At 47.5% G+C, this 26,916-nt stretch overlaps 1 protein-coding gene across 3 annotated transcripts in view; it reads left to right on the top strand.

Annotated features, from left to right (window-relative positions):
* The window catches only part of Ids (iduronate 2-sulfatase), a 135,498-nt gene that overhangs the window by 84,072 nt on the left and 24,510 nt on the right, over positions 1–26,916 (top strand). For all 3 annotated transcript variants that reach the window (XM_068347113.1, XM_068347114.1, XM_068347115.1), the window contains exons 6-7: positions 17,934–18,093; positions 18,348–18,510. In XM_068347113.1, the coding sequence (XP_068203214.1) occupies positions 17,934–18,093; positions 18,348–18,510 (323 nt within the window). The remainder of the gene's footprint in view (positions 1–17,933; positions 18,094–18,347; positions 18,511–26,916) is intronic.

The following is a 26,916-nucleotide window of genomic DNA, read 5'->3' on the forward strand; positions in this document are numbered from 1 at the left end:
TTGCCAGAGTACCCCCTTGCTTGTTGATGTACGAGACGGCTGTGGAGTTGTCGCTCATCAGAACCATCTCTCGTCCGTGTAGATCTTCTACAAAGAATTTTAGGCCTTTCCAGGCAGCTAATAATTCTAGGTGGTTTATATTGAGAGACTTCTCTATCGGAGACCAAACTCCTGATGCTAATTTGGGGCCTAGGTAGGAACCCCATCCCCGTAGCGACACGTCCGAAAAGAGTTTTAACTTCGGACTCGGGTTTTGGAGGGGAATGCCCTTTTGGGTGTTCTCTCTGGTCGACCACCAATGAAGATCTTGTAGCACCAGACTTGGAACCTCCATTGCCCTGAATGGGGAATCTGACTTTTTCAATATTTAACTTAGCCGGTGATTATAATAGCTGCAGCTCTGCTGCTCGACAGAAAACTCTACGGAAAAAAATCCGCCAGCGATCGCTATGCAGGTAGGGGGTGTACTTCAACAGCGCCATCTGTCGTCCAAGTATCCAGTACTCATTGTAAACAAAGAACTCAATTTTCTCTCTGTCGTGCTACCGGCAAGACCTACCAATTCGCTGTTGCTAACTGGATTTGTTTTCACAACTATTTGGTGAAGTACACTTTTCTAGTTTTGAGCTTTCGCTGTGCAGGCTTTCTCTTCAATAAATCCTTGCATTCTTTTTTTGATATCGGATTATTTGTTGATGACTTTGGATAGTTTTTGAATTCCCCTTTGACCAATTCAAAATGGCTGACCCTTCTCAAGTCCCAAAATTCAGGAAGTGTAATGCTAGGGACTGTTCAAGGCGTCTTCCGAAGGCCTCTATCGATCCTCACACCGTTTGTTCCAATTGTCGGGATAAAACCTGTCAATTGGAAGATCGATGTGAGGAATGCGTTGGGCTTTCGGAATTCGATTTTATCGAATTCCAAAAATATACACGTAGGCTAGAGAGAGATAGAGTCAGGAGAAGTTCATCTCGTTCTGTTGATTTTTCCTCTCCTCATGCCCCACAACCTATTCCTTCCCCTGTAGTGGTTGCTCCTAATCCCCCTTCTGGCACTCAGGAACCTTCGATGATTGATATGATGCGTGCCATCCAAGCTCTGGGTGAGAGAGTCGAGTCCCTGGCTAGTGACCGTAACCAGCTCATGGCGGACGTCAAGGAGCTGAAGTGTAAAAGTGCAGTGGGAAGTGATAAAGTGAGTGATAGTGTTGTGGATAGTGTTGCGCTTGAGGGTTCGTCTGTTCGTGCCTGTCGTCCTCCTAGTCCGGGACCTCTTGCAAGCTCCCAAGTCCAGGGGAGAAGCAATGTCGTACGACCAATGGGTTCGAGAGGCTTTAATCAGCGAACAGACGTTCCCTCCGTGGTTTCGGGCGTATCTACCCAAGATCGCCCCACCCACACAAAGACGAGAGAGCCCATTTATTCCTCGTCTGCGGAAGAGGTTTCTCGCAAGAAACCATGGACCAAGGTCTCACGACCGCTTAAGCGCAAGTCGGTCCCTTCCGCGCAAGTCCAACGGCCCAGTTGTAGCCACTGGATCAGTTCGGACTCGCTGCAGTCTTCCGATGACTGCTCACCTCCTAAGAGAGGCAAAGCGGTACCGCCGCAGACAGTTACACCGTCTGTCGCCGCACCTGCTCCTGCAGACCCCAAGTGGTCTTTGCTGCAGAACATGCAGTCACAATTAACGTCTCTGATGCAGGACTTTCGTGCGGAGAAGGCTGCTGCTGCACCAGCCTCTTGCCTACAACCAACCACACACTCGGTTGTGCGTCCTGTGGACGCTGAGGCAACCTTCTTGCGCACTCCAGTTGAGAGAGTTCCGCCACCCATGCGTTCCAGTGTACCCTGCCAGCCGCATGTTGACGTTCAGCGACGCACGGAGCCTTCCGTTGACGTTCGCGAGACACAACAACAGTCAGAGTTGTTTTGTTTTGACGCGGTGCGTCAACCTCCGCAACCCAGTGTGGTTGCCACTGCTCACCCGCATCAGGCTAGACAGTCTGGAGTAGACGCTGTGCGTCCCCGCGCTGCTATGGTTGTTGCCAGCTCACAGACTGGGCAACAGTTCCGTGACGTTGCGTCCGGTTCAGTCACGCGTGCACCCGTGCGACCGGACTCGGCTAACCAGCCGTTACCTACTCCATTGCCGCTTCCTCCTCAATACTCGGATGATGGACTTTCGGATGATGATGGTGCCGCTCACGTTGATGAACCACATTCGGATCTTGACGAGCCTAAGTCCACGCAACCCTCTTTGGACTTTAGAAAAGTTCTAGCTCTGTTCAAAGAGATGTTTCCGGACCAGTTTGTGTCTGTGGCTCCGCGCTCTCCTCCGTCAGAGTTTGTATTAGGTATGCCGTCATCCTCGCCTGCCTTTACTAGACTCGTCCTCGCACGCTCGTCCAAGAGAGCTTTACGAGTGGTAGGAGAATGGATGCAGTCCAAAAAGAGTCTAGGGAAGACAGCCTTTATGTTTCCCCCTGCTAAACTCTCTTCTAAATCGAGCGTCTGGTATGCCACGGGAGAAGTTCTCGGCTTGGGAGTTCCTGCCTCTGCCCAGGGCGACTTCTCAAGTCTTGTAGACTCTCCCCGCAGGCTAGCCATGAGACGCTCGAAAATATGTTGGTCATCTTCGGACCTAGACCACCTTTTGAAAGGGTTATTTAGAGCCTTTGAGGTCTTCAACTTTTTAGACTGGTGTCTGGGAGCTTTAAGCAGGAAGATCTCTCCGTCAGAGAAGGAAACTTTCTTGCTCATCATGTCCTGCATGGACAAGGCCATACGTGACGGGTCTAGTGAGCTTGCTGCATCGTTCGTATCCGGAGTCCTCAAGAAGCGTGAGAACCTTTGCTCTTTCCTGTCAGCTGGAGTGACACCTTGTCAAAGATCCGAACTTCTGTTTGCTCCTCTTTCTAAGTGCCTCTTTCCAGAGGACTTGATTAAGGAGATTGCTGCTTCTTTGATACAGAAGGACACTCATGACCTGGTTGCGTCCTCTGCTCGCAAAGCCACCCCTTTGCCTACCTTGTCAGCTAGACCAAGGATGGACACTCCAGCGTCCCGATTTATTCCGCCCTTTCGTGGCAGAGCCTCCAGCAGAGGAGGTGCTCGTGCCGAAGGGAGACGTGGAAAGAAGAAAGGAACCAAATCCTTTAAAGGCAGAGTCTGACTGCCAGCTTCTTCAGACAGCAGTGGGAGCCAGACTCAAGAACTTCTGGCAGACCTGGGAGAAGAGAGGCGCAGATGCACAATCTGTGAAGTTGCTCAGAGAGGGGTACAAGATCCCGTTTGTACGAAAACCCCCTCTAGCAACGTCTCCCATCGATCTCTCTCCAAGGTACAGAGAGGAAGACAAGAGACGAGCATTGAAACAGGAGGTGTCTCTCTTACTAGAAAAGGGAGCGGTAGTCAAAGTCCTTGACCATCAAACCCCGGGCTTCTACAACCGTCTCTTCTTAGTGGCAAAGAAGACAGGAGGGTGGAGGCCGGTGCTAGACGTCAGTGCGCTGAATGTCTTTGTCCCAAAGCAGACGTTCTCCATGGAGACCACAAAGTCCGTTCTAGCAGCGGTCAGAAGGGAAGACTGGATGGTCTCTTTAGACCTAAGGGACGCATACTTCCACGTCCCCATCCACCCAGACTCCCAACCTTTTCTGAGATTTGTTTACGAAAAGGTTGTCTACCAGTTTCAACCCCTGTGCTTTGGCCTAAGCACAGCTCCTCTTGTGTTTACGAGGCTGATGAGGAATGTAGCCAAATTCCTTCATTTAGCGGACATCCAAGCCTCCCTCTATTTGGACGACTGGCTTCTAAGAGCTTCTTCCAGTCGTCGCTGTCTGAAGGATCTAAAGTGGACTCTAGATCTGACCAAGGAATTGGGTCTCCTTGTCAATATGGAAAAGTCTCAAGTGGTCCCATCCCAAACTATTGTGTATTTAGGGATGGAGATTCACAGTCTAGCTTTTCGGGCTTTTCCGTCGGCCCCCAGAACGAGCCAAGCCCAGTTATGCATCCAGAACATGCTGAAGAAGGAACGGTGTTCAGTCAGGCAGTGGATGAGTCTGATAGGGACACTATCATCCCTGGAACAGTTCGTATCGTTGGGAAGACTACACCTCCGTCCTCTTCAATATCACCTAGCTGTTTACTGGAAAAAGGACAAGACGCTAGAAGCGGTCTCGATCCCCATTTCCGAAAAGATGAAGTCTTGCCTGACTTGGTGGAAGGACAGTATCAGCCTCAGAGAAGGTCTGCCCCTGGCTGTTCAGACTCCCAACCACGTTCTCTTCTCGGACGCATCGGACACAGGCTGGGGCGCGACATTAGACGGTCGGGAATGCTCGGGAACTTGGAACTCGAGTCAAAGGACAATGCATATCAACTGCAAGGAGCTACTGGCAGTTCATCTGGCCTTGAAAAGCTTCAAGTCTCTCCTTCAAGACAAAGTGGTGGAGGTGAACTCGGACAACACCACGGCTTTGGCGTACATCTCCAAGCAAGGAGGGACCCACTCTATGACGTTGTACGAGATCACAAGGGACCTCCTCACCTGGTCAAAAGGTCTAAACATTTCGCTAGTAACGAGGTTCATCCAAGGCAGCTTGAATGTCATGGCAGATTGCCTCAGTCGAAAGGGACAAATCATTCCAACAGAATGGACCCTACACAAGGATGTGTGCAAGAGACTTTGGGCCACATGGGGCCAGCCAACCATAGATCTCTTCGCAACCTCGATGACCAAGAGGCTCCCAATATATTGCTCACCAATCCCGGACCCAGCAGCAGTTCATATAGATGCCTTTCTCCTAGATTGGTCACATCTAGACCTATATGCATTCCCCCCGTTCAAGATTGTCAACAAGGTACTGCAGAAGTTCGCCTCTCACGAAGGGACAAGGTTGACGTTAGTTGCTCCCCTCTGGCCCGCGAGAGAATGGTTCACCGAGGTACTTCGATGGCTAGTGGACGTTCCCAGAACGCTTCCTCTAAGGGTGGACCTTCTACGTCAGCCACACGTAAAGAAGGTACACCAAGGCCTCCACGCTCTTCGTCTGACTGCCTTCAGACTATCGAAAGACTCTCGAGAGCTAGAGGCTTTTCGAAGGAGGCAGCCAGGGCGATTGCTAGAGCAAGGAGGACATCCACCCTTAGAGTCTACCAATCGAAGTGGGAAGTCTTCCGAAACTGGTGCAAGTCAGTATCAGTATCCTCGACCAGTACCTCTGTAACTCAAATAGCTGACTTCCTTTTTTACCTGAGGAAAGAACGATCTCTTTCAGCTCCCACTATCAAGGGTTACAGAAGCATGTTGGCATCAGTCTTCCGTCACAGAGGCTTAGATCTTTCCAACAACAAAGATCTACAGGACCTCCTTAAGTCTTTTGAGACCACGAAGGAGCGTCGTTTGGCTACACCTGGTTGGAATTTAGACGTGGTACTAAGATTCCTCATGTCAGAAAGGTTCGAGCCGCTACAATCAGCCTCCTTTAAAGATCTCACTTTAAAGACTCTTTTCCTGGTTTGCTTAGCCACAGCTAAATGAACTAGAAAGAGTCTTATGTCCTGTAAGAGCTCTTAAGTTCTATTTAAAACGAACTAAACCTTTACGAGGCCCGTCTGAAGCTTTATGGTGTTCAGTTAAGAAACCATCTTTGCCTATGTCAAAGAATGCTTTATCCTATTTTATCAGACTGTTAATACGAGAAGCTCATTCACATCTGAGTGAAGAAGACCAAGCTTTGCTGAAGGTAAGGACACATGAAGTTAGAGCTGTCGCAACTTCAGTGGCCTTTAAACAAAATAGATCTCTGCGAAGTATAATGGACGCAACCTATTGGAGAAGCAAGTCAGTGTTCGCGTCTTTTTATCTTAAGGATGTCCAGTCTCTTTACGAGAACTGCTACACTCTGGGACCATTCATAGCAGCGAGTGCAGTAGTGGGTGAGGGCTCAACCACTACATTCCCCTAATTCCATAACCTTTTTAATCTTTCTCTTGAAATGTTTTTTATTGTTGTTTTTGGGTTGTCCGGAAGGCTAAGAAGCCTTTCGCATCCTGGTTGATTTGGCGGGTGGTCAAATTCTTTTCTTGAGAAGCGCCTAGATTAGAGGTTTTGATGAGGTCCTGTGGTATGGGTTGCAACCCTTCATACTTCAGATCCTAGGGGTCGCTCAGCATCCTAAGAGGATCGCGAGGCTCCGTAAGGAAGACGTACTTAAAAAGGCAGAGTAATTGTTCAAGTCGACTTCCTTACCAGGTACCTATTTATTTTATTTTTGTTATTTTGATAACTTCTAAAATGAAATAAAAAATCCTTAGCTCATAATAATGTAAACATTTATTGCTGGTCTCTACCCACCCCCCTGGGTGTGAATCAGCTATTATAATCACCGGCTAAGTTAAATATTGAAAAATGTTATTTTGATAATAAAATAAATTTTTGAATATACTTACCCGGTGATTATAAATTAAAGGACCCTCCCTTCCTCCCCAATAGAGACGCAGTGGACCGAGGAGAAAATTGAGTTCTTTGTTTACAATGAGTACTGGGTACTTGGACGACAGATGGCGCTGTTGAAGTACACCCCCTACCTGCATAGCGATCGCTGGCGGATTTTTTCCGTAGAGTTTTCTGTCGAGCAGCAGAGCTGCAGCTATTATAATCACCGGGTAAGTATATTCAAAAATTTATTTTATTATCAAAATAACATTTTGAGACCAATGGGTCTTCAGATGCCATTGGAGACTTCTCATTCTCAATCTCCCGCCTGGAACTAGTTTTTCTAGAGAGGCAAGATGGCCCAGAAGACACTGCCACGACTTGGCTGAAGGTGGTAGTGGAGACAAGAGATGGGCGATGGACTGATCCAGTCTCCGAAGCCTGTCTTCCAATGGAAACACTCTCACTGCCTGGGTGTTGATGGACATACCCAGATAGTTTAAGACTTGGGTCAGAGTTATGCAAGACTTCTCTGCATTTACAAGGATCCCCAAATCCTTGCAAAGATTCAGAAGTCTTCTCAGATGATCCAGAGCTAACTCCTTGGACGAGGCCAGAGGCCAGGAGTAGCCAATCGTCCAGATATCTTAGCAGACGAATTCCATGTTTGTGCGCCCACGAAGATACGAGTTCAAAGATCTTCGTAAAGACCTGTGGGGCGGTCGAGAGGCCGAAGCATAGGACTTTGAACTCGAAGATTCGACTCTGAGCTAGGAAGCGTAGGAATTTCCGAGATGTGCGATGGATTGGCACTTGGAAATATGCATCTCTTAAGTCTTCAGATGCCATGAAGTCTCCTGGACATACCGCTTGGGTCACGGAGGCCGCTGTCTCCATTTTGAATGGAGTCTGCATCACGAACTGGTTCAGAGTCGAAAGATCTATCACTGGTCTCCAACCTCCCGAGGCTTTCTCTACCAGAAAGAGGTGACTGAAAAAGCCCGGGGAAGCGTCTGAGACCTCTTGAATGGCGTTTAGAAGCATGCTCTGTATCTCCCGAGCTAGGGCTTGCTGTTTCCCGGGATCCCGAAGGACCTGGGAGGATGAGATCGGGGGAGGAATTAGAGGAGGAGGAGAGTCTATGAAGGGAATGCGGTATCCCCAACGAAGCTCCCTTATGGTCCATTGCATGGCCCCCATAGCTTTCCACCTCCTCCAACTCCCCCCCTACGCACTTTGAGGGGGGGTGTCATGACCCTATTTCTGTCTAGGTTTCCTCCCTCTGCCTTTAGCCTTAGGAGGAGCCGACTTTCCTCTGCCCATAAGTTTGGGTGTAAAAGTGGGGCGGCTGAAATTCTTGGCTGGCAGCGGAGTTGCGATTGTTGCCTTGGGTTGTGGAGTTGGCTGCTGTTGCATTGGACGAAAAGAAGCAGCCTTTTGCATTGCGGTGTCCTGCGTCTCCTTCCTCCAAGTCTCTAAGGTAGAGGAGACTGCTTGTCTAGAGAAGAGGAGAGGTTATAGAAGATCAGAGTTCCTCAAATCAGATTTCTCAGATTTACCGATGCTCCTATGCAGTCTGGAGACTACTGATTCCCTCCTTTTGAGAATCCAGTTGCCCCATATCGTTGCAGCCGTAGCAGTTAGAAAGTCCATTGTCTTGGCCCCAGCAGCCAGGACTTCCTGCAGGGACTGCATGGAATTTTGGTTTGAAAGGTCCTCGTGACTTGCAAGGTAGCCCACTGTGCCAGACTATGTGTCAAACCAGGATAGTGCCTCTAGAAGAGACATTGACGCTGCTTCCATTGTCGAGGCTTCTGCGGCGGTGAAGGAGACCGGAAGGGAAGAGAGTCTCTCTGCAGAGCAGCCAGGTGTAAGCCTTGCTGTGAGGGGATCTAGTGTCAGAGGTGAAGGGTTGACGTCTCTGACCTTGTAAAAGCGCCTTTGCCTCGAAAACGGAAACTGCAGCAGTTTATGGAATCCTTGAGATTTCAAGGAACTCGTTTCCCCCGAGTCTGCCTGCGAGACCTTCCTCAGACGGCCTGCAGTGTGAATAGACCAGGGAAGTTCGATTCTAGTCTTAGGGTTTGGTGGAGGACGACATAGCCTGTCTAAAGCTGGAGCATCGGTATGGCGAGGTGACAGGTGTAAATCTCCGAGACCTGAGATATTACACATCGTTCTTAGAGCCCTCAGATAGGCGGACTCTAAATCTTTTGATGGATGTTCCTGCGAGGAATCTTCAGGTCGCTCTAATTCCTCGAGAGGGAGGGCGGTCGAAGCCCGAATGTCTGAAGGTAACGGCGAGGTAACATACTCCAATGCCGACAATACAGAGGAAGGCTGAGCGCTGGTTGATGGCACCGCGCGCGCAAGATCTTGCCTGGAAGTTGAAGGTTTAGGCGAAGGCGACCGAATTAACGGTACTGTCTCAATAAGAGAATGCGTTGATCGCCGGCCTGGCCTTTCTCCTCTGTTCTCAGCCGAAGAAGAGAAGGGCTGAACCCCTGCGTCTTCTTCCGAAGTTCTCGCGAAGCCCATATTTCGTAACTCATTAGATAGTACGGGAATGGGAGCTGTTCTGTCTGAAACGCGACGGCGCGGTTAATGACCTCGCGCGGAAATGTCCGGAGACTTGCGCTCTCGGAAGTTTGACGTACGGGAGCGCTCTCTCTCATGATACTAAGCGACGGCGAGAAGAAGGTTCTCTCTCGCTTCCCCAGCGCAAACTGAGCTCCTCGTGATAAAATGTGAAGGAGAGGAATCGCGCTCTTTCCTTGGTTGCGCTCTAAGCGCGATCAGATTTAACCTCGCCCCAATGGGAGCATTTATTGTGCTTGAGAGAACTCTCTCGTGAAGAAGAGCGCGAACGTCTCGTAGAGGTCTTCTTCTTATAGCGCCTAGATGATTCCCCGCGAGAGGAAGACGATCGAGAAGCAGACGATAACGCGAGGAAGTATTCCTCTTATGTTTGTGACGAGAGCGTTTATCGCTTCTTGGCGAGACATTTCGTGAAGAGATAGAAGGCGAGGAAGAACGAGAACGATGACGTCTCTTCCTATGTCGCCTTTCTCTCCGACGAGAACGTCTTGGCGAAAGAGAGCGAGCTCTCCTTTTCCTCTTCTCTCTCTCTCTCCTATCCTTTAAGGAGGACAAAGACAACAACAAGGAGGAGGTATCGCGATGATCACGCTTGCGACGTTGTTTCGTAGTAATGCAAGCGAGGAGCGAAGTAGGCTCCGCAGGGGCTTACGTTATTACCTCTGCTGACACTTCAGCGGCCGCCGATTGAGCTGACGGGATGTCGGCGAGATCCGGAACTCCCGAGGGTTCCAAAACAGAAGGGACCTGAGGTAAAACTGTGCCTGCGAGGAACTGGTTCCACACCTCCACCAAAGAAGAACCAGGAAGTCCAAGGGCAGGCCATACCGCTTGCACGTTATCTGGAATAGAAGTGGTAATAGAATTATTTCCGATGACTGAAGAAACTATCCCACTGGTAGGGGCAACTTGATTCGCCTGCCCCGGGGGAATGGGTGTTAAGTCAATGGTGCCGCTCTTCCTTGACTTCCCCCCGGAGGAAGGAGGCAAGGAAGAATCTGAAGGAAGAGATCGAGAGGTCAAAGAAGAGGCCGGAGACTCCTTACCTTTCGACAGCGAACCTGGAGGTAACGAATCCTTCTTGGATTTCGTCTTCTTCCTCTTCATGAACTTATCCCACTGCGTAGGTGATCATTCCTTACATACTTGGCAGGGGGAGCCTTCAGCACACCTATGACCTCTGCATGAAGGGCATAGGGAATGAAGATCCACCTCCGGTGGTGACGTAAATGTGCCACAAGATTTCGGAGGAAATCCCGGGACAGTTTCTTATATTAGAGGACATCACATCTATGTAAAGAGTAAAAGAAAAAGTTAATAAAAAAAAAAAACACTTAAAGAAAGGCTAGTCTGCCAGTCAAACAAAAGTGGAAGCAGCGGTGTTACCACTGCGACGGCTAGAATTCGATTGAAGGTACTCAGTAGCTACCGGCCAGCAGTCCCCCACCCCCAACAGGGGGATAACTACCGGCCTGATCGTTAACGACCTTGTTAAGGTTTTCTGCCGTATTTTCCAGCTCGTGCTAGTATATCTCCTATAGTAAAGAATTTGGGTTTGTATTTAGTGTAGGAACAAATAGTGCAGTGAGGAAATAAAGAAATAAATAAACTTTATGAGAAGAAATGAACAATTGAAATGGAATATTTTAAGAACAGTAACTACTTTTAGTTTGTTCCGTAACCGAAATACAAACCATGCTATTTACATAGGGTTTACTTTCGGCGTAGCTGAAATTGACGAGCCATTAGATTTTAGCGAGAGTTTACTACCCCCGCGCTAGTTAGCAGGGGTAGGGGAGGGGTAGCTTGCTACCCCTCCCCCCCTCACACACCGGTGAAATGTCCCACTTCACTTTTGGCTCGGACGATGTACAGACATGCCTGTCTTCGTCCTCGCTTGGCAGCCATTATTTGTTTTGTCTTTACTTAATCAATTACTTTTCTTATACTCAATATATATGTAAACATATTTTTGTGTTTATGTATATATTTGAGTATAGAATCAGTAAGTTTCCTTTTCAGAGTTCGTGCTTGTGTGTGTAGTGTACGATATCTCCGTGGAGCCCTCGGCAGTTAGGCCACCACGGTGTAATTTCATGGGTCGCGATCGAGTTTGACTACGGTCTCTCTCTCTCTCTCTCTCTCTCTCTCTCTCTCTCTCTCTCTCTCTCTCTCTCTCTCTGAGGTCGTTCACCCTTTACTACGTTTTACCTTTACTACGTCCTGGGTAGCTTCCTTCCCGTGTGGGTGGGGTTGCTACGCCGTACATTTTATCTCCATTAGTTTATGAATCTAATTGTATTTGTTGACTTTTCAGCTTTTTGTAGAACGATTCCTTTCGGGGTGTTCGTTCTTTCTTTAGTGAACATTCATATTTGAATTACATAATTATAATTGTTATAATTCTGTGTTTTTTACAGCTCTCCTTCCGTGAGTGTAAGTGGTTTTGAGGGCACGTGCCTGTTGTGTAATTCTTGTGTTCTTTTCCCTCGGGATTCCTCTTTGGAGTCTTCCCTGGGGAATGAATGTTAACTAATGACTTTTGTTTTTTATTATTTCACAGTTAACGATCTAGTTTCGTTTGTGTAATGTGACAACGAAGCGAGCTGTCTTGTTGGGGCCTGGGGAGTCTGCTGTTGCTGCCTCCCCTATAGATTTTCGTCAGGGGCGTGTCTCCTTCTCCTGGAAGTGCTCCCGTGACGACTGACAGCTCTCCAGTTCATTTTAGAACACTCAGGAGGCTCGCCTCCTTGGGTGGGTAACTTCCCTTCCGAGGGAAGTTTTCCCGTCCAGGCTTGAGTTTTTTCCCTTCGGGGGGAACTCCTCTTACCTTTATTTTGTTCCGGGTCCTCCGGCGGTTATGCTCTTGCTGCTGAGCGACCGCTTTTGTAACCTTGCTCAAGGGGCTGAGCGGTTGCAAGCTCGGACCATGGAATTCGTGCGACTATGCTCTTGGTGCTGAGCGGTCGCAACTGCAGTTATGCTCAAGGGGCTGAGCAACTGCAGGAGCCCCTCTTCGGAGGATTGCTCTTTTTAGGTCACTTGCTGACCCGTCTCTTCTACGAGGTGTTCCTCTTTCGTTCGTGAGGGAGGACACTCATAGAGACTCCTCTTCGGAGGACTCTTCTGCTGATGTTGCTGAAGGCTCAGTCCCCTTCGGGGGGCTTCCTAGCCCTACGGTCTCTCCTGCGAGTGCTTCTCCCCCTGGGGGGAGTTCACCACAGAGACTCCTCTTCGGAGGACTCCGTCTGCTGTTGTTGCTGAAGGCTCAATCCCCTTCGGGGGGCAGCTGAGCCCTACGGTCTCTCCCACGAGTGCTTCTCCCCCGAGGGGGAGTGCACCACAGAGACTCCTCTTCGGAGGCCTCCGTCTGCTGTTGTTGCTGAAGCCTCTGTCCCCTTCGGGGGGCAGTTGAGCCTACGGTCTCTCCTGCGAGTGCTTCTCCCCTGGGGGGGAGTTCACCACAGAGACTCCTCTTCGGAGGAGGACTCCTGCTGTTGTTGCTGTTGTTGCTGAGGGCTCAGTTTCCCTTTGGGGACAGCTGATGCCTACGGTCACTCCTGCCAGTGACTCTTCCCCTCGGGGGAGTTCACGTTCAGAGACTCCTCTTCGGAGGTCAGTGTTGCGCCTGTCCGAGGTCGTCTTCATCTTTGTTTGACATTCTCCGCAGAAGACCCTCCTCGACGAGTACCGACCGTTGCAGCTGCTACTCCTGCCAGACCTTCTAGTCTTCACCTCCGTTCCTGGATGCAGATGCGCAGTGGGCGCCAACACACCCCATTTACAACGGGCACCGGTACCTTCGGGGCTAAGGGGCTTATTCCACGGTGTGGGTAAGTCCCTTAAGTGCCAGGTTTTTTCCTGCGCGCCCACGATCTCCTGCGCGCGGGCGCTCTAGCGCTCGCCTGCTGTGGACCACGATCTCAGGTAGTTGAGTCTCGCCGTAGATCTTCTTCCTGCTCGCCAGCGCTCACCTGTACTTCTGTCCTTCTGTGCGCCAGCTCTCTTCAGTTCGCCAGCGCTCATCTGCGCGCCCTTTCCTGCTACGCGCCATGGGCGCCAACGATTTCCTGAACGCCCACGATCGCCTGCTTGCCAGCACGCATCAGCGCTCCCCTTCCTGATGCACCTGCGCGCCTTCTGATTAGCGCGATGCGCGCTAACATTCGCCATCTCGTCCACAATCTACCAGACCTGGGCGCAGGCAAGAAGTTTTCCTTTGCCTTCTCGCCGACGACCTTCTCTAGTCTCTTACGCGTCAGCGATCTCCTACGCGCCCGCGCGATTCTTCGCCTGCGCGCTAGCGTTTTTAACGCACCACCGCTCGCCAACGCGCCGTCGCTTGCCAACACGCCTTCACTCGTCTGCGGACCATCGCTCGCCAACGCGCCTTCACTCGCCTGCGGACCATCGCTTGCCAAGACGCGCCATCGCCCGCCTACGCGCCATCGGTCTCCCAGCCGCCTGCGCTCGCCCTCTCGACCGCTCTCCCGCGCGCCCACACCCCCGCGCACATGCGCACCCATGTTCGCCCACGCGGGAACCAACGGTTTTCCATCGTACGAGCGCCAACGCGATTCCCGCCAGTGAACCATCGCTCGCCAACGTACCGTCGCTCGCCTACGCGCCATCGCTCGCCTGCGCACTATCGGATGCCGACCGCCAGAGCTCGCCCTTCCAACCACGCTCGCCCCCCTTCTGCGCTCCCTCGCGCACTTTCGTCTGCGCGCCCGCACACGGGCGCATCCACGTTCACCCACGCGCGAACCATCGATTTAGCATCGCGCGAGCACCAGGGCGATTGCGACTGCGATTCCCGTCGGGTTTTCGCAACACGGGCAACCTGGCGAGTTTTCTGGAGCGCGTACTTCCAGAACACGGTCTTCACCCCGTAACGCAGAGCATGGCACGTGCAAGAGCGGGAAGCATCTTCAGGGAGGTCTGAACAACATTCTTCTTTCCAGAACCTAGTTTAGCCCTTCCTCCCCACCATTCCCTGGAAGGGTCTTGCCAGGGAGTTTTTCTTTCGAGATTTCTCCGCCGGGCAGGGGGTGACTGGGTTAGACCTTCCTCTTCACCATTTCGTGGAAGGGGCTTACCAGGCCTTTCCCTCTCCGATTGCGACCCGAGGATTTGTACAAGGAAGCTCCAGGAAGATCATGGGTACTTTCCTTCTCTCGGCCTCAAGCACCTTTGCGTTCCGTCGCCAAGTTTCGAACTTGCGGGCAAACTCGATGTTGGAGCATCTAGACGCAGTGACCGAGGGCTCCCTCTCGGGAGTCCCATCCGTGGATGTCGACAAGCTCAGACACTCTTCCATCCTTGGGAAGAGCTTGTTTGAGCCCAGGACAGAGAAATGGACAGCTGTTGTGCGGAGGAAGTCGAATCCCGTTTTCACTCCTCCAAGGCGCTTACTTCCAGACCCTGCAAGCCTCCGACGCCTCTTCAGCGTACAGCCTCGTCAGCCTAGGTTATCGGAACCGGCTACGGCAGCTAAGACAAGGTGTAAAATAGCAGTCCCCTCCTGTAAAGGACAGGTAGGACGGGAAGTTCTCCCGGGGAGGCATAATCCTAGAGGGAGCGGCCGAGTTCACAAACTCTAGGATTCCTGCACGATCTCCGTGATCAGCCAAGGATATCGCGCCTCGCTCTTAACATCTCTCCTCCACTGACAGCGAATCCAGTGTCGCCGAGCCTCTATGCCATGGGGTCGGCAAGAGATTTGCCCGTTGGGCAGAAGGAGCCATGCTTTAGGAGAATGTCCTCCATAGGGTCGTCGATGGCTTCTCCCCCGGCTTCTTCAGTCGATCCTTTCTTGTAGGAAAGCATCTGAGACGGGAGTTCCGTTATCGACCTCACAGCTCTGATCAAGTTTGTCGAACAAACTTCGTCCAGCGTGGAACAGCAGAGTCAATCAGACTGGTAGCGAGACCACAAGACTCCTTATGCCCTGGATCGGAAGGACGGGTACTTCCAGGTCCCATTCCATCCATCTTCCAGGAAGCACTTGGAATTCAGCCTAGACTACAGATGTACCTGTTTAAGATGCTGTGTGGCGATCCCGCCGCAGCATCGCGGGTTTTCACCAGAGAACTCTCCCTGCTTTCCTCATGGCCACTCAGGAGCAGGCTTCCGCCTCCTTCGCTTTTTGGAGGTCTGGCCAAGTCCGGTAGTCTCGGGTTCGACCTTCAACACCGAGACAAGCTTCCGGGACTTTACCAAGATCGAGGGATCATGGTAATTCGCAAGGAGCCTTCTCTACTTCTACCTCAACATCTGGAATATCTAGCCATGATATTGACTCCTTCTCCAAGCCTTTCCCTTCAGTTGACTGTGGCAAGGCTGAGGAGAGTCGCAGAACCTTTTCTCAGTCAGGGAGAGCTTTCAGCCCTATCTTGGGACGTTTCCTGAGTCTCCTTTCCTCATTGACCCGTCTAAGTCCCGAACGGTCGCCTCAGGATAAGTTCCCTGTTAGGCGGCCCAAGTTCCGGTGGAATCAAAGCAACGATTAACCGGACTTTCTGGCCCCTATGGGACCAGCAGAATGATTAGACATGCAATGGGGGTTGACCTATGGAAACCTCTTGCATGGGAGTGGATCTTCTCGTCCTTTCCCCGCATTTGATGCTGTTCTCGGACTCGTCAAAGAAAAGGGGGGGGGCCCCATGTTCTGGTTCAGGTCTATGGTCAGGACCTGAAGGGTACCTCCACATCATTCAGGTAGGCTTAGAGGCCGTAGTCTGGCCCTTCTACAGATCCTACAGATCCTGCCGAGTCGCTCCGTGCACGACAACTCCATGGTACTGGCGTATTCCAACTAGCAGGGAGGTACATTTTCATACTTTCGCATCTTGCAGTAGAGATACTGAGATGATCCGAAGTCCACTCAATACCACTATCGGCTTGCTCATTCCGGGCAGAGGATTGTTCTCTCCGACAATCTGAGCAGAGCCTCACAGATAGAGAGTACCTGGGGGTCTTTGGCCTCTAGTAACCAGCAAGTCCTAGCCTGGGGGACCTGATCACGACAGCCTGGAACTTCAAGCTTCCGCTGTTCTTCCCCCCAGTCTCAGACCCCAAGACTCTTTGGCAAGATGCTTTCCGGTGACGGTGGGACAGCATCGACGCCTACGTCTTCCCACCATTGTTGTCTGTTGAGAAGGGGTCTCAACGAGACCAGGTTGTCGGTCAACCTTTCGATGGCCCTGGGAGCTCCGCTGCGACTATATGCAGAACGGTTTCCGGACCTTCTGCATCCCCTGTCGGAACTCCCGGGAAAGCTTCTTCCACGACACAGGCTACTCAAACAACCATACTGCAACATCTTTCACAAGCCGTAACATTGCTTCGGCTTCACGCCTGGAGACACTACACCACCTCCTCACAAAGAGGCACCCCGCAACAGTCGCGGAGCGTAGGTCGCGTCACCTGCGATAGTCATCCGCAGGGGTCTATCAGGCAAAGTGGAGAGTCTTCTGTGGTTGGTGTCGTGGGAGAGGTTCCTCTTCCCTTGATGCCTCTACTCCAGCAATAACGGCGTTATTGCTTATCGGCGGGAGGAAACTTGTTTCTGCTCTTGGCAGTGAAGCCTATTGCGCAGCCTTTCCCTGGCCTTCAGGCTGAAAGGAATAGACTTTTGCCTTCCCGCTGGATCTTTCTTCGCTCATGCGAAGCTACGAACGTACCTGCCCCCTCAGGCTCCTTTTTGGACAGGTAGCAGAAGGTTGAGGGCATTGTTACCAGGTTTTAGACTGCATGAACGGAAGAATTATGTCTGGCCCTTACTTCTTTCTTCATCCTCCCCTCTACTGGGGAAAGCAGCATCCTGGTCTCTGCATAGCTGTCCTCAAACCTCTGCAGGTAAACCATGCTTCCTTGTGTTCCAAGTATTGAGACAATACTGTCGCGTCCCCCATACCCTGACGAGGTGGTATTGGGAACGTCCTAACCCAGAGTTCCGTCTAGAACTCCAGGTCAACTGCCTAGGACGGGTCACACTTTCTTCCTTCACACACAAGCTTATGTGGGCCACACGTTTCCTTGCGGAGCAAGGAACTTGTGAGGTGCAGGGACTCCTTTTCTCGAGTGCGACTCACTCGGATTCTGAGTCCTCGGGTAAGCCAAAGCCAGTATGGCTGGGGACTTTCCACCCTTCCTAAGGGGTAAGTCACCCTATGTAAATAGCGTGGTTTGTATTTCGGTTACGGAACAAATGACAAATTCGGAGATAATTTGTATTTTTCCTAACCATACAAACCTTAGCTATTTACACATATTTGCCTGCCAGCCTTGTCCCCCAAGTCAAGTCCTACCTCTAAGTGATGTGAGACATTTCACCAGTGTGTGAGGGGGGGAGGGGTAGCAAGCTACCCCTCCCCTACCCCTGCTAACTAGCGCGGGGGTAGTAAACCCTCGTTAAAATCTAATGGCTCGTCAATTTCAGCTACGCCGAAAGTAAACCCTATGTAAATAGCTAAGGTTTGTATGGTTAAGAAAAATACAAATTATCTCCGAATATGTCATGTTTCAATTAATTGATTTATCCATTTAGTATAATGTATATGCTTTTTATTCTCTTTCATGAACTTAGGCATTTGTTACATTTGCTTCAAATGCAACGTTATGAACAATGATTATTAGCATATACACATATACAGTCTATCATAGTAAAAGAGGTGACTAGGAGACTCAATTTGATTCAGATAGCTACAAATCCTTACTTTTCAAACAGTTTCATGAGTGAAGGAGCTAAATTCTGTTAAGGAAAATGATGGCTTGGTGATGCCTTCATCAGATTAGACACTTTTCCTACTTGTCTTGGGATAAAAGAAATGAGTTATAACTGTAATTTACAAAGGAATTAATATGTAAAGAAATATTTTTTTTATTTCTAGGTTGAGAAACAACCAGGTAAAAGCTTGCCTGATATAGAAACAACAAGAGCGGCTGTGAAATGGCTTGAAAATCGATCGTTAATGGGCAACCAACCATTCTTTATGGCTGTTGGTTTCCACAAACCTCATATTCCACTAAAGTTTCCTAAGAGATTTACTGGTGAATACTGTTCACGTTGTTTCATTTTTAATATTTCATGATTTATACTTTATTGATTTATCAAAAGTTTGTTAAACAATTTATTTTCAAGATTATTACCCAATTTATACTATTAAACAATTTATTTTCCAGATTTTTACCAAATTAATGCTGTTAAGCAATTTATTTTCAAGATTTTACCCCATTGATATAGTTAAACAATTTATTTACAATATGTTTACCTAGTTAATACAGCTAAACCATTTATTTTCCAGATTTTTACCCAATTGATACAGTACCAATGCCTCCAGATGACGATTATTCAAAAGGGCTGCCAAGTGTTGCTTGGAATCCATGGAATGACCTAAGGAGAAGAGATGATATTAAAAGACTAAATGTATCATTTCCTTATGGACCAATTCCAAAATTCTATGCAAGGTAAGATAAAAGCCCTACTGAAGAGCGCATAGAAGCATAGTAAAGTAAATAATCTGTGACTGTTTATCCTTAAATAAATTCACATGTCATTTATGTTTATGCAATGATTCACTATACAGTGCATTATGTTAGTATATTTTTTTTTGCCAACATACTAAGGTATATTGCATTTGAGAATTTTAGGGTTAATGTGCTTTGCGGTTTCAAAGGTTTTTATTGTAAAAGACTAGAACAGTGAATCCAATAAATCATAATTACCAAAGAAATATTGTCTTCCTTGCTCTAGGGACAGTGTAACAACATGCAAAGCATGGACTTAAATGTGTATAAGGGAAACCCTCAAGTTCTGGCAGTATTGAACTTAACGTAGCACCTCTAATACTGAAATCGTCTGGCTCTCAGTGATACATCATCGACAAGAAACATTACTACAATGCTACCAACTTCCACCCAGCTGCCATCTTCCTTTTTGTGATATCTTCAGCAAGTAGCTTGATTTATCTATAAGGGAAGTGAGGAATCTTTGTCTACGGTTAAACAGGAATCATGTTAAGGTTAGCTATCCACTATTCTTAATAGAGTAAGAGTGTTAACATGATACAGTAATGGTTAAATTTTTGGTCATTAACATAATACAGTACGGTAATGGTTAAATTTTTTTTCAAGTTTGCCGTCAATAATTCCTTTTGGTTTCAATTCATCCTACTAGCTTTAGAAGTTTTTATTTCTAGTAACCCTTCAGTTTTAAGGATTTTAGAGTGTGTGGAAATGAGGCAGATTTACTGACAAAGAGTGCTGCAGCTGAGTTTCTATTAAGAATGTATACTATCCTCTGTAAAGATTTTTTTAAACATAAAACTTACCCGCTGGTTATATAAGAATGTCTATAGTCCCTTGGATGCTCCTCAGAAATTCAAAATCTCATGGCAATCGCAGATATGCCAGGTGTACACTAGCGCCCTGGCGATAGATGGGCCAAACTATTCCAAACACTTCAGAACTTCCCTGCGCTCTTGCCAGCAAGAAGTGTTGGAATTCACTCGTGATTAACCTGGATTTTAGAAGTATTTTGGTGATGTATACCTAATTTTCGGGTTCTGGCATTCACTTATTTGTTTATTTGATCTGTGATCACGTGTTTATATCTTAAAAGGTAGGATTAGAAGGTTTTTCAACCTATTTTAAACCTCACGAAAGCATAAGGGCGGGATGTAAGCATCTCGTCCATTGATGACGTCACAGCCTTATGACGTAGGCTAAAGGTCTGACTTGCTTTTTTACAAAGAATGATAAGTGAATACTTTCTTTTGAAGTACAGGTATTAAGTTTTAAATTAAATTAAAGGATTTTGTTATTTTGAGAAAATTTTATCCTTTTAATAGGTTTTCTTTAGATAATCTTCGATCTGTTTTCAAAGATTAACTAGCGTTCAGTTTATTTTTGTTACGCAGTTGTCAGTATCGTTACGATATTATGATATCTCTTTGTAGCGATTTTTATGAATAGTACATTCTTCTTACAACTCAAGTTTTTAAGTTGTACTATATAAAAGGAACATTTTATTTTGCAATTAATTGGTCCTTTCAGTATTTTTCTTTAGTCAGAGATTAAAGGAAGTTACAGTTCAGTTAATGTTTATACGACGCAGTATTCTTTACAATCGATGTAGCGCACGATTCTGTATAGTTGTTTACTTGGTGGTTTTTGGAATACTAAAATTGTTTGTATATTAATTGTAGATGTTCCAATGGGTACGGGTGATAATTCGCCTTTTATTGGAACCCCTTAATTTAAGGGTTTATTTTAATTTATAGATATTCTTTTCTTATATCTATTAAGGTAATATTTTATATTTAATATTTTGTTGCATTTATATGGGATTCAGTGACTTTTGCATTCCCATTCAAACCATTGACAGAATTGTAAGTCTCTCTCTACGGGGTTCATTTTGTTTGAGAGAGCGTATACTTTGGTTTTCAATAATTGTGAAAATATCTTTTTACCAAAGAGTAAAATGCAAATTTTTTAGTGCTAAATTAGGCAGTGAATTTTATTCAGTGGAGGGTGCTTCTATTCGGACCTGTCGTTATCCTAGCCTTTGACCTCTGTCAAGCTCCCGGACCCAGGGGAGAAGTTAAGTCGAACGGCAAAAGGAATCGAGAGGGTAGCCGGGCGTTACAGTCTTTTTAAGACTCGAACAGAAGTCCTCTCGAGCGTTTTCTGTCGATCCCCAGAACGCTCACCCTCGCTATAGATAAGACGAGGTAATAGTGTTTTCTAACATTAAACGCGCGGAAGCTGAAAACAAAATTAGATTCATTCTGCGTGTGTTACGTTTCATGCGGCGCGGACGTACTGCTGCCACATCCACCAGATGGGTGTCGTCTCCCGACAGTGGGAAGCGCTATGGGATCGACGAAGATAATGCTGCATACGTTTCGCCTAAGGTTGATCCTTGATCTTTGCTGTTAGACATGAAACAGCAACTATCTTCGTTTATGCAGTCTTATCAGCCTGCCGTTGGCAGTGCGGTTGGTTGTCACGATTCCGGTTTTGACGCGGTCTCATAGGCTACTTGCCTTTTCCGGTGATGACTCGTTGTCGCACAGGCGGCCTACCAGCCACAATGTTCAACGGTGGGAGAAGGTGGATGCATCGCTTCGATTACCTGCTCAACGCCAACCGACCGCTCATAGCGCCTAGTATCAGTCTATTCAGGCGCACCGACGTTCGCCAGGCAGCAGAGCATGCTACCAAGCGACATGACAGACAGCAGAGCCGAGCGAAGCGTCAGCGGAACGGTGCGTCAACGGAGCGAAGCGTCAACGGAGCGAAGCGTCAACGGAGCGGAACGTCTATGGAGCGGAGCGTCAGCGTCAGTGTGGACGCTTTGCTACCTATGACAATAGACTTTGATGTCTAGATGACCATGACTGTCTAGTGTTGGGACATTGTTGCTCCAGGCGCTATATTAAGAAATAAATCTTAACTAGAAAGATATATTCTCGGACCAAGGCCTGCTGGGCTAATCCTTGGTTGGGAGAACTAGAATTAAAACCTCTAATCATTGAGGTCTGAATTCAGAATCCTAAGGAGTGGACTCCTAGGAATCAAGACTTCTCTTCCCAGGATAGAGTATTGTAGGAGGAAGGGAGTAACTTTCAGAAACTCAGAGTTTTTCTGAAGAGTTTCCCTGTTATTTTATACCTGCTGCTCCTCGTTCCGACTTCAGAGTTTTCGCTAGTTGCGTTGAAGGTGTCTCTATTTATTTTATTTTTATTACTAGCCAGGCTACAACCCTAGTTGAGAAAGCAAGATGCTTTAACCCAAAGGGCTCCTATAGGGAAAGATGGCTCAGTAAGGAAATAAGAAAATAAATAAATTAACATCAAATCATTCTCAGAAAAGTAACGAACCTTACTGTAGAGGTTGATGCAGCAGCTGCAACAGCAGGAAGTGCATTAAGGCCTTTATGAAAATAGAGCGTAAGAGTATATCTCCCACCACGGGCAGATCTTTTATGATTTAATGTATTATGGTTTAAAACGCTCTTGTTCAGTGACTCGTAAACATAGCACAATGCACTGGAGGAGGTGTTTGTTCGTGTTCGTCTTACTCCTAGCCCTACACCTCTTCCTTACTTCCCAACCCCTGGGAGAAGGAAGGTCGGTAGGCTGAGGTACATCACGGACCTTGTGCACTAAACGTATGTTCCGCCGAGCGATCCTGTCGATGCAGTCCAAAACGTTCCCTCTCCGCTTTGGAATGATGAAGGAAAGCTCTTTTCTTCGCCTACGATTGTTGAACTATGACGTCACAACCATGTGACATAGTCTCTTCAGAAGAGCGAAGTTTGAATGTCTTGAAGCGATCAGTTCGTCATCGCTATGGTATCACGGATCTTGTAACTTTTTTCTGCGTATTAGGACGCAGTTCCCTGACGAGGATGGCGTTCTACGTTTCCCTGTCTACTAGACTAGGAAGTTACTCGTCATGTACGCACGCGGACAGGACTTACCCTCGCAGGAGGCGTGTCGCGATGCTTAAACTGGAAGCAATCGAGCGTGTTTTCTTCCACAAGAGAAGCGGAAGTTAGACAAGTCGCATACAATCCTAGCTCTTCCTCTGGAATCTTACGCACTTTCAGGGAAGAAAGAGTTTGTCCTCGTTGAAGGACGCAAAACCTAGACTTGGTAGTCACCAACCAATACGTCCAAGACCTTTCAGGAGTCGTATGTTTTCTAGTAACTTATCCTGCAGTAACTGATGTTCGCCGGAGGTTTTCTTTTCGAAAGAAGGCGACGTGTCAGCACCAAAATCGTGTATGACACAGGGAAAAGGTGCTCAGTTTGCTTCTGTTCACACTTCTTCTCCCCCAGTTTGGGAGAATGTCTAGTACTTTCCTCTGGGGTCTAGCGACTACTGTTGATGGTATCTCGCAGCACTGGATACGTTCAGGTCACGCACAAGGCGCTCTGGAAATATCATAAGGACTTACCCAGGTCGCTCACGGGACTACAGTTGATGATCTCTCACAGCCATCGCTCACCCTTGAGTTGGCGCACACGGTGCCCCGCGAGTGTAGGTTTGGTGTGAGCTAAGAGAGTTCAATTTCATCTCTTTTTAGCGTTTACGATTCTTGGGGGGGGGAATTTTCTCCTAAAAGCGTCTAAGTACTACCATAGACCAAAGAAACGGTCTTCCGTTTGTATCAGACAGCGTAGTTCTCCGATGCTCAACAATGCTTCCTCGCAGAGATATGCTCGTGTTACGGGAAGCGTTAGAGCAGACGCTTGTAGCAGTCTGGTCTCTCTCTTACGGCAGACGTCACGCAGACGCAGACGCCAGTTCTGGTCTCTCCCTCACGCAGTCACAGACGCAGACGCCAGTCTGGTCGTATGCTGGATGCTGACAGTCAAAGTTGATCCTTTCAACAAGTTGTCTCTTCTTCGCGGTCTGCGGGACACGCGACTACCACTCATGCGGACGCATGCTACACGCGGACAGCTCTCGGCAAACTGGTCAATCTGAAATCCTAAGCAACCTAGATGCATGTGTCAGCCTGGACATATGCTGGATAAGGTCAGTCAGGTTTTTCCCGCATCATGATAGACTAGCAGTTGCTTCTTTGCGCCACTGACCGGACGCGATGCTGTCGCCTTCTTGCGGCACGCTGTAGATTTGCAACAGGCGGGACGCACACAGAGCGCTGTATCCACACGGCAAGGTGAACGCCTACAGCACACTGACACCTTACAGCAATGCAAGTACATGTGGCATTATGTTCGCATGCTAGACACATACAGTCAAGTCTTTTTCTCACAGCAGTATGGACAGACTGTTGTCTCTCCTTCGCATCTCTCTGGCCACGCAGCTGACGCTCCCTCGTGTCAAGCTTTTGGCTTTAAGTATGTTGAACACTAGCTGGTTACACTCGATCAGGTCTTAACCTCACAGCATGAGGTTCATGTTGTTGATGCTTCTTTTCAACAAGCCTAGCTTCAATATCGGTTTCTTGCGACCGATCTAGACACATACAGTCAAGTCTTTTTCTCACAGCAGTATGGACAGACTGTTGTCTCTCCTTCGCGTCTCTCTGGCCACGCAGCTGACGCTCCCTCGTGTCAAGCTTTTGGCTTTAAGTATGTTGAACACTAGCTGGTTACACTCGATCAGGTCTTAACCTCACAGCATGAGGTTCATGTTGTTGATGCTTCTTTTCAACAAGCCTAGCTTCAATATCGGTTTCTTGCGACCGATCTAGACGCGTTTCGGGAGGCGGTCTAGATCTTGACTCTCTCTCACGACATGTTGAGCATATGCAGCATGCTGGAACCATACTGGACTCATGCTGGGACCATGCTGGGTGCATGCTGGAAGCATGTCATCAGTCTATTTCCCCGCGTCAGGAGCACGAACGCTTTATTTCAAACCATCAAGCTTTAGGTCTAGCTGCCTCCAGTATTTCGGAAAACCCCTAAGACCTAGAGGGTTGTTCGAAGGAGGCAGCTGAGGCTATCGCTTGAACAAAGGACCTTTGCCTCATGGTTTTGCAGCCCAAATAGGAGGTTTTATGGAGTGGTGTAGAGCTAAAGGAGTCTCTTCATTTAGTAACTCTAGAAGACAAGTGGCCTATTTCTTCTTAGACCCTAGAAGAAAACACATTTTTTTCCTCCTCGACCATCAAGGGGTACAGGAGTATGCGGGCAGCTGTCTTCAGACGCAGGAGATCGGATCTATCAAATAAAGACCTTATGGATCTTCTCAGATCATTTGAGATGACTTAGAAGCGTCAGCAAGATTTGCCAGCCTGGAATTTAGAGGTTATTTCTGGAATTCCGCGGTAGTGACAAATTCGAGCCTTTACTCTTGGTTTCTTTTTTAAGGTCTAACTTTGGAGACTTTTCTGAGTAAGTCTGGCAATAATTGAGAGTCAGTGAAGTTCATTCTTTTAGCAAGAACATGGACTTCAGAATGGATAAGCCATAAGCGCCTTGCGACCTGGATTCTTGGTCATTAACAAACGTCCTTCTCATCCAAGGTCTAAATCTTTCGAGATCACTATCCTCTCGAATATAGTTTGTGAATGGTTTATTAGAGTTTTTTGTCCGGTTAAAACGATGAAGTTTTATCAGGACAGGACTAAAGGAGTTAAGAGGCTATTCAAGGCTCTTTGGTGCACGGTCAAGAAGCCTGCGCTATCTATGTCTAAAACGCTCTATCATCTCGTATAGACTTTAATTACAAAGGCTCTTTCACACTGTGGTGTGACAGATCTTAAGCTGTCGAAAGAGTAAAGACTCATGAAATTAGAGCTGTGGGAGCTTATGTAACTTTTAAGCAAACTGTTCTCTGCAAAGCATCGTGCATACATCCTGTTGAAGGGGTAATCCTGTATTCGCCTTGCATTACTTATACCGTTTCCAGTCTCTTTATGAGGACAGTTACGTTTTGGGATCATTCGTAACAACGAGTGCAGTAGTAGGTGAAATATCCACCACTATATTTCCCTAAATTCCTAGTACCCCTGTTCTTCTCTTGGATCTTTTATATGTTTTTATGATTGTACGTGAAGATTTGTCGGCAATCATCCGCAATCTTTGATTTAGTCAGGTGGTCATTTTGTTCCTAGAGAGCGCCCGGAACAAGGATATTAGTTGAGGTCCTGTCATGTTATAGGTTATTGAACTGTTTGACAGCTCCTAGAGATCTTCAGCCCCCTGAGTGGACAGCTGGATCTCGTAAGGATAGCAGACAGAATGAGACAGAGAACCATTGAAGTCAGCTTCCTTATCAGGTATGAACCTCTTAAGTGGTTATATTTAACTCTTAAGTGAATTTCCAATCATGTTGCTGTCTCTGACCCGCCACCAAGGGTGTCAATCAGCCATTCTTATATAACCAGCTGGTAAGTTTTATGTTTAAAAATATTTTCATAATAAAATAAATTTTTTAACATACTTACCCGCTGGTTATATAAGTTATAATCCCGCCCTCCTCCCCTCTAGAGACCAAGAGACATGGAAGGTCTAAAGTGTTTGGAATAGTTTGGCCTATCTATCTCCAGGGCGCTAGTGTACACCTGGCATATCTGCAATTGCCACGAGATTTTGAATTTCTGCGGAACGTCCAAGGGACTATAGCCATTCTTATATAACCAGCGGGTAAGTATGTTCAAAAATTTATTTTATTATGAAAATATAATTTTCAATATTAAACTTACCCGATGATCATATAGCTGTCAGCTCTGCTGCCCGACAGAAAAAACCTACGGGCGGAATACGCCAGCGATCGCTATACAGGTGGGGGTGTACATCAACAGCGCCATCTGTCAAGTAGGTACTCAAGTACTCGATGTCAACAAGAACCAATTTTCTCTCTGTCGTGCCAAAGGCAAGACCTACTAAATACGCCGTCCCTAACTGGATTTGTTTTCACAACGATTTGGTGAAGTACACTCTTCCAGTTTTGAGCTTTCGCTATGCAGGGGTTTTATCTTCATTTCAAAACTTGAACTCGTTTTGGATAGATTTAATTATGGTGACGAAGACAGTATGGACTCTCTTTCACTTTTAAATGGCCGACCCTTCCCTTAGACGAAAGTGTGTTTAGGTTTTTGGTAATTTTGCTTAACAAGTTATAGATCTATTTATTTTTTATCTCTCCGCCTTTATAGGCCTCTTCGATTAACTTTCCATTTATTATAAACTTATAAAAAATTAATTTTTATGTTTGTTTATATGCGACCTTTCCTAATAGTAGGCGGTCCTTACTTGGAACCGAAGTTAATTAACATTGAGCCCGTCATATCGTATTTAACCTTTTAAGAATTTAATACTTTTTTAATTTTAATGTTTTATGAAAGAATTTCTTTGATAGTCTCGTACTGTTTTCAAAGATGAACTA

This window comes from Palaemon carinicauda, chromosome 23 (assembly GCF_036898095.1).
Source record: "Palaemon carinicauda isolate YSFRI2023 chromosome 23, ASM3689809v2, whole genome shotgun sequence".
Classification (NCBI taxonomy): Eukaryota; Metazoa; Arthropoda; class Malacostraca; order Decapoda; family Palaemonidae; genus Palaemon; species Palaemon carinicauda.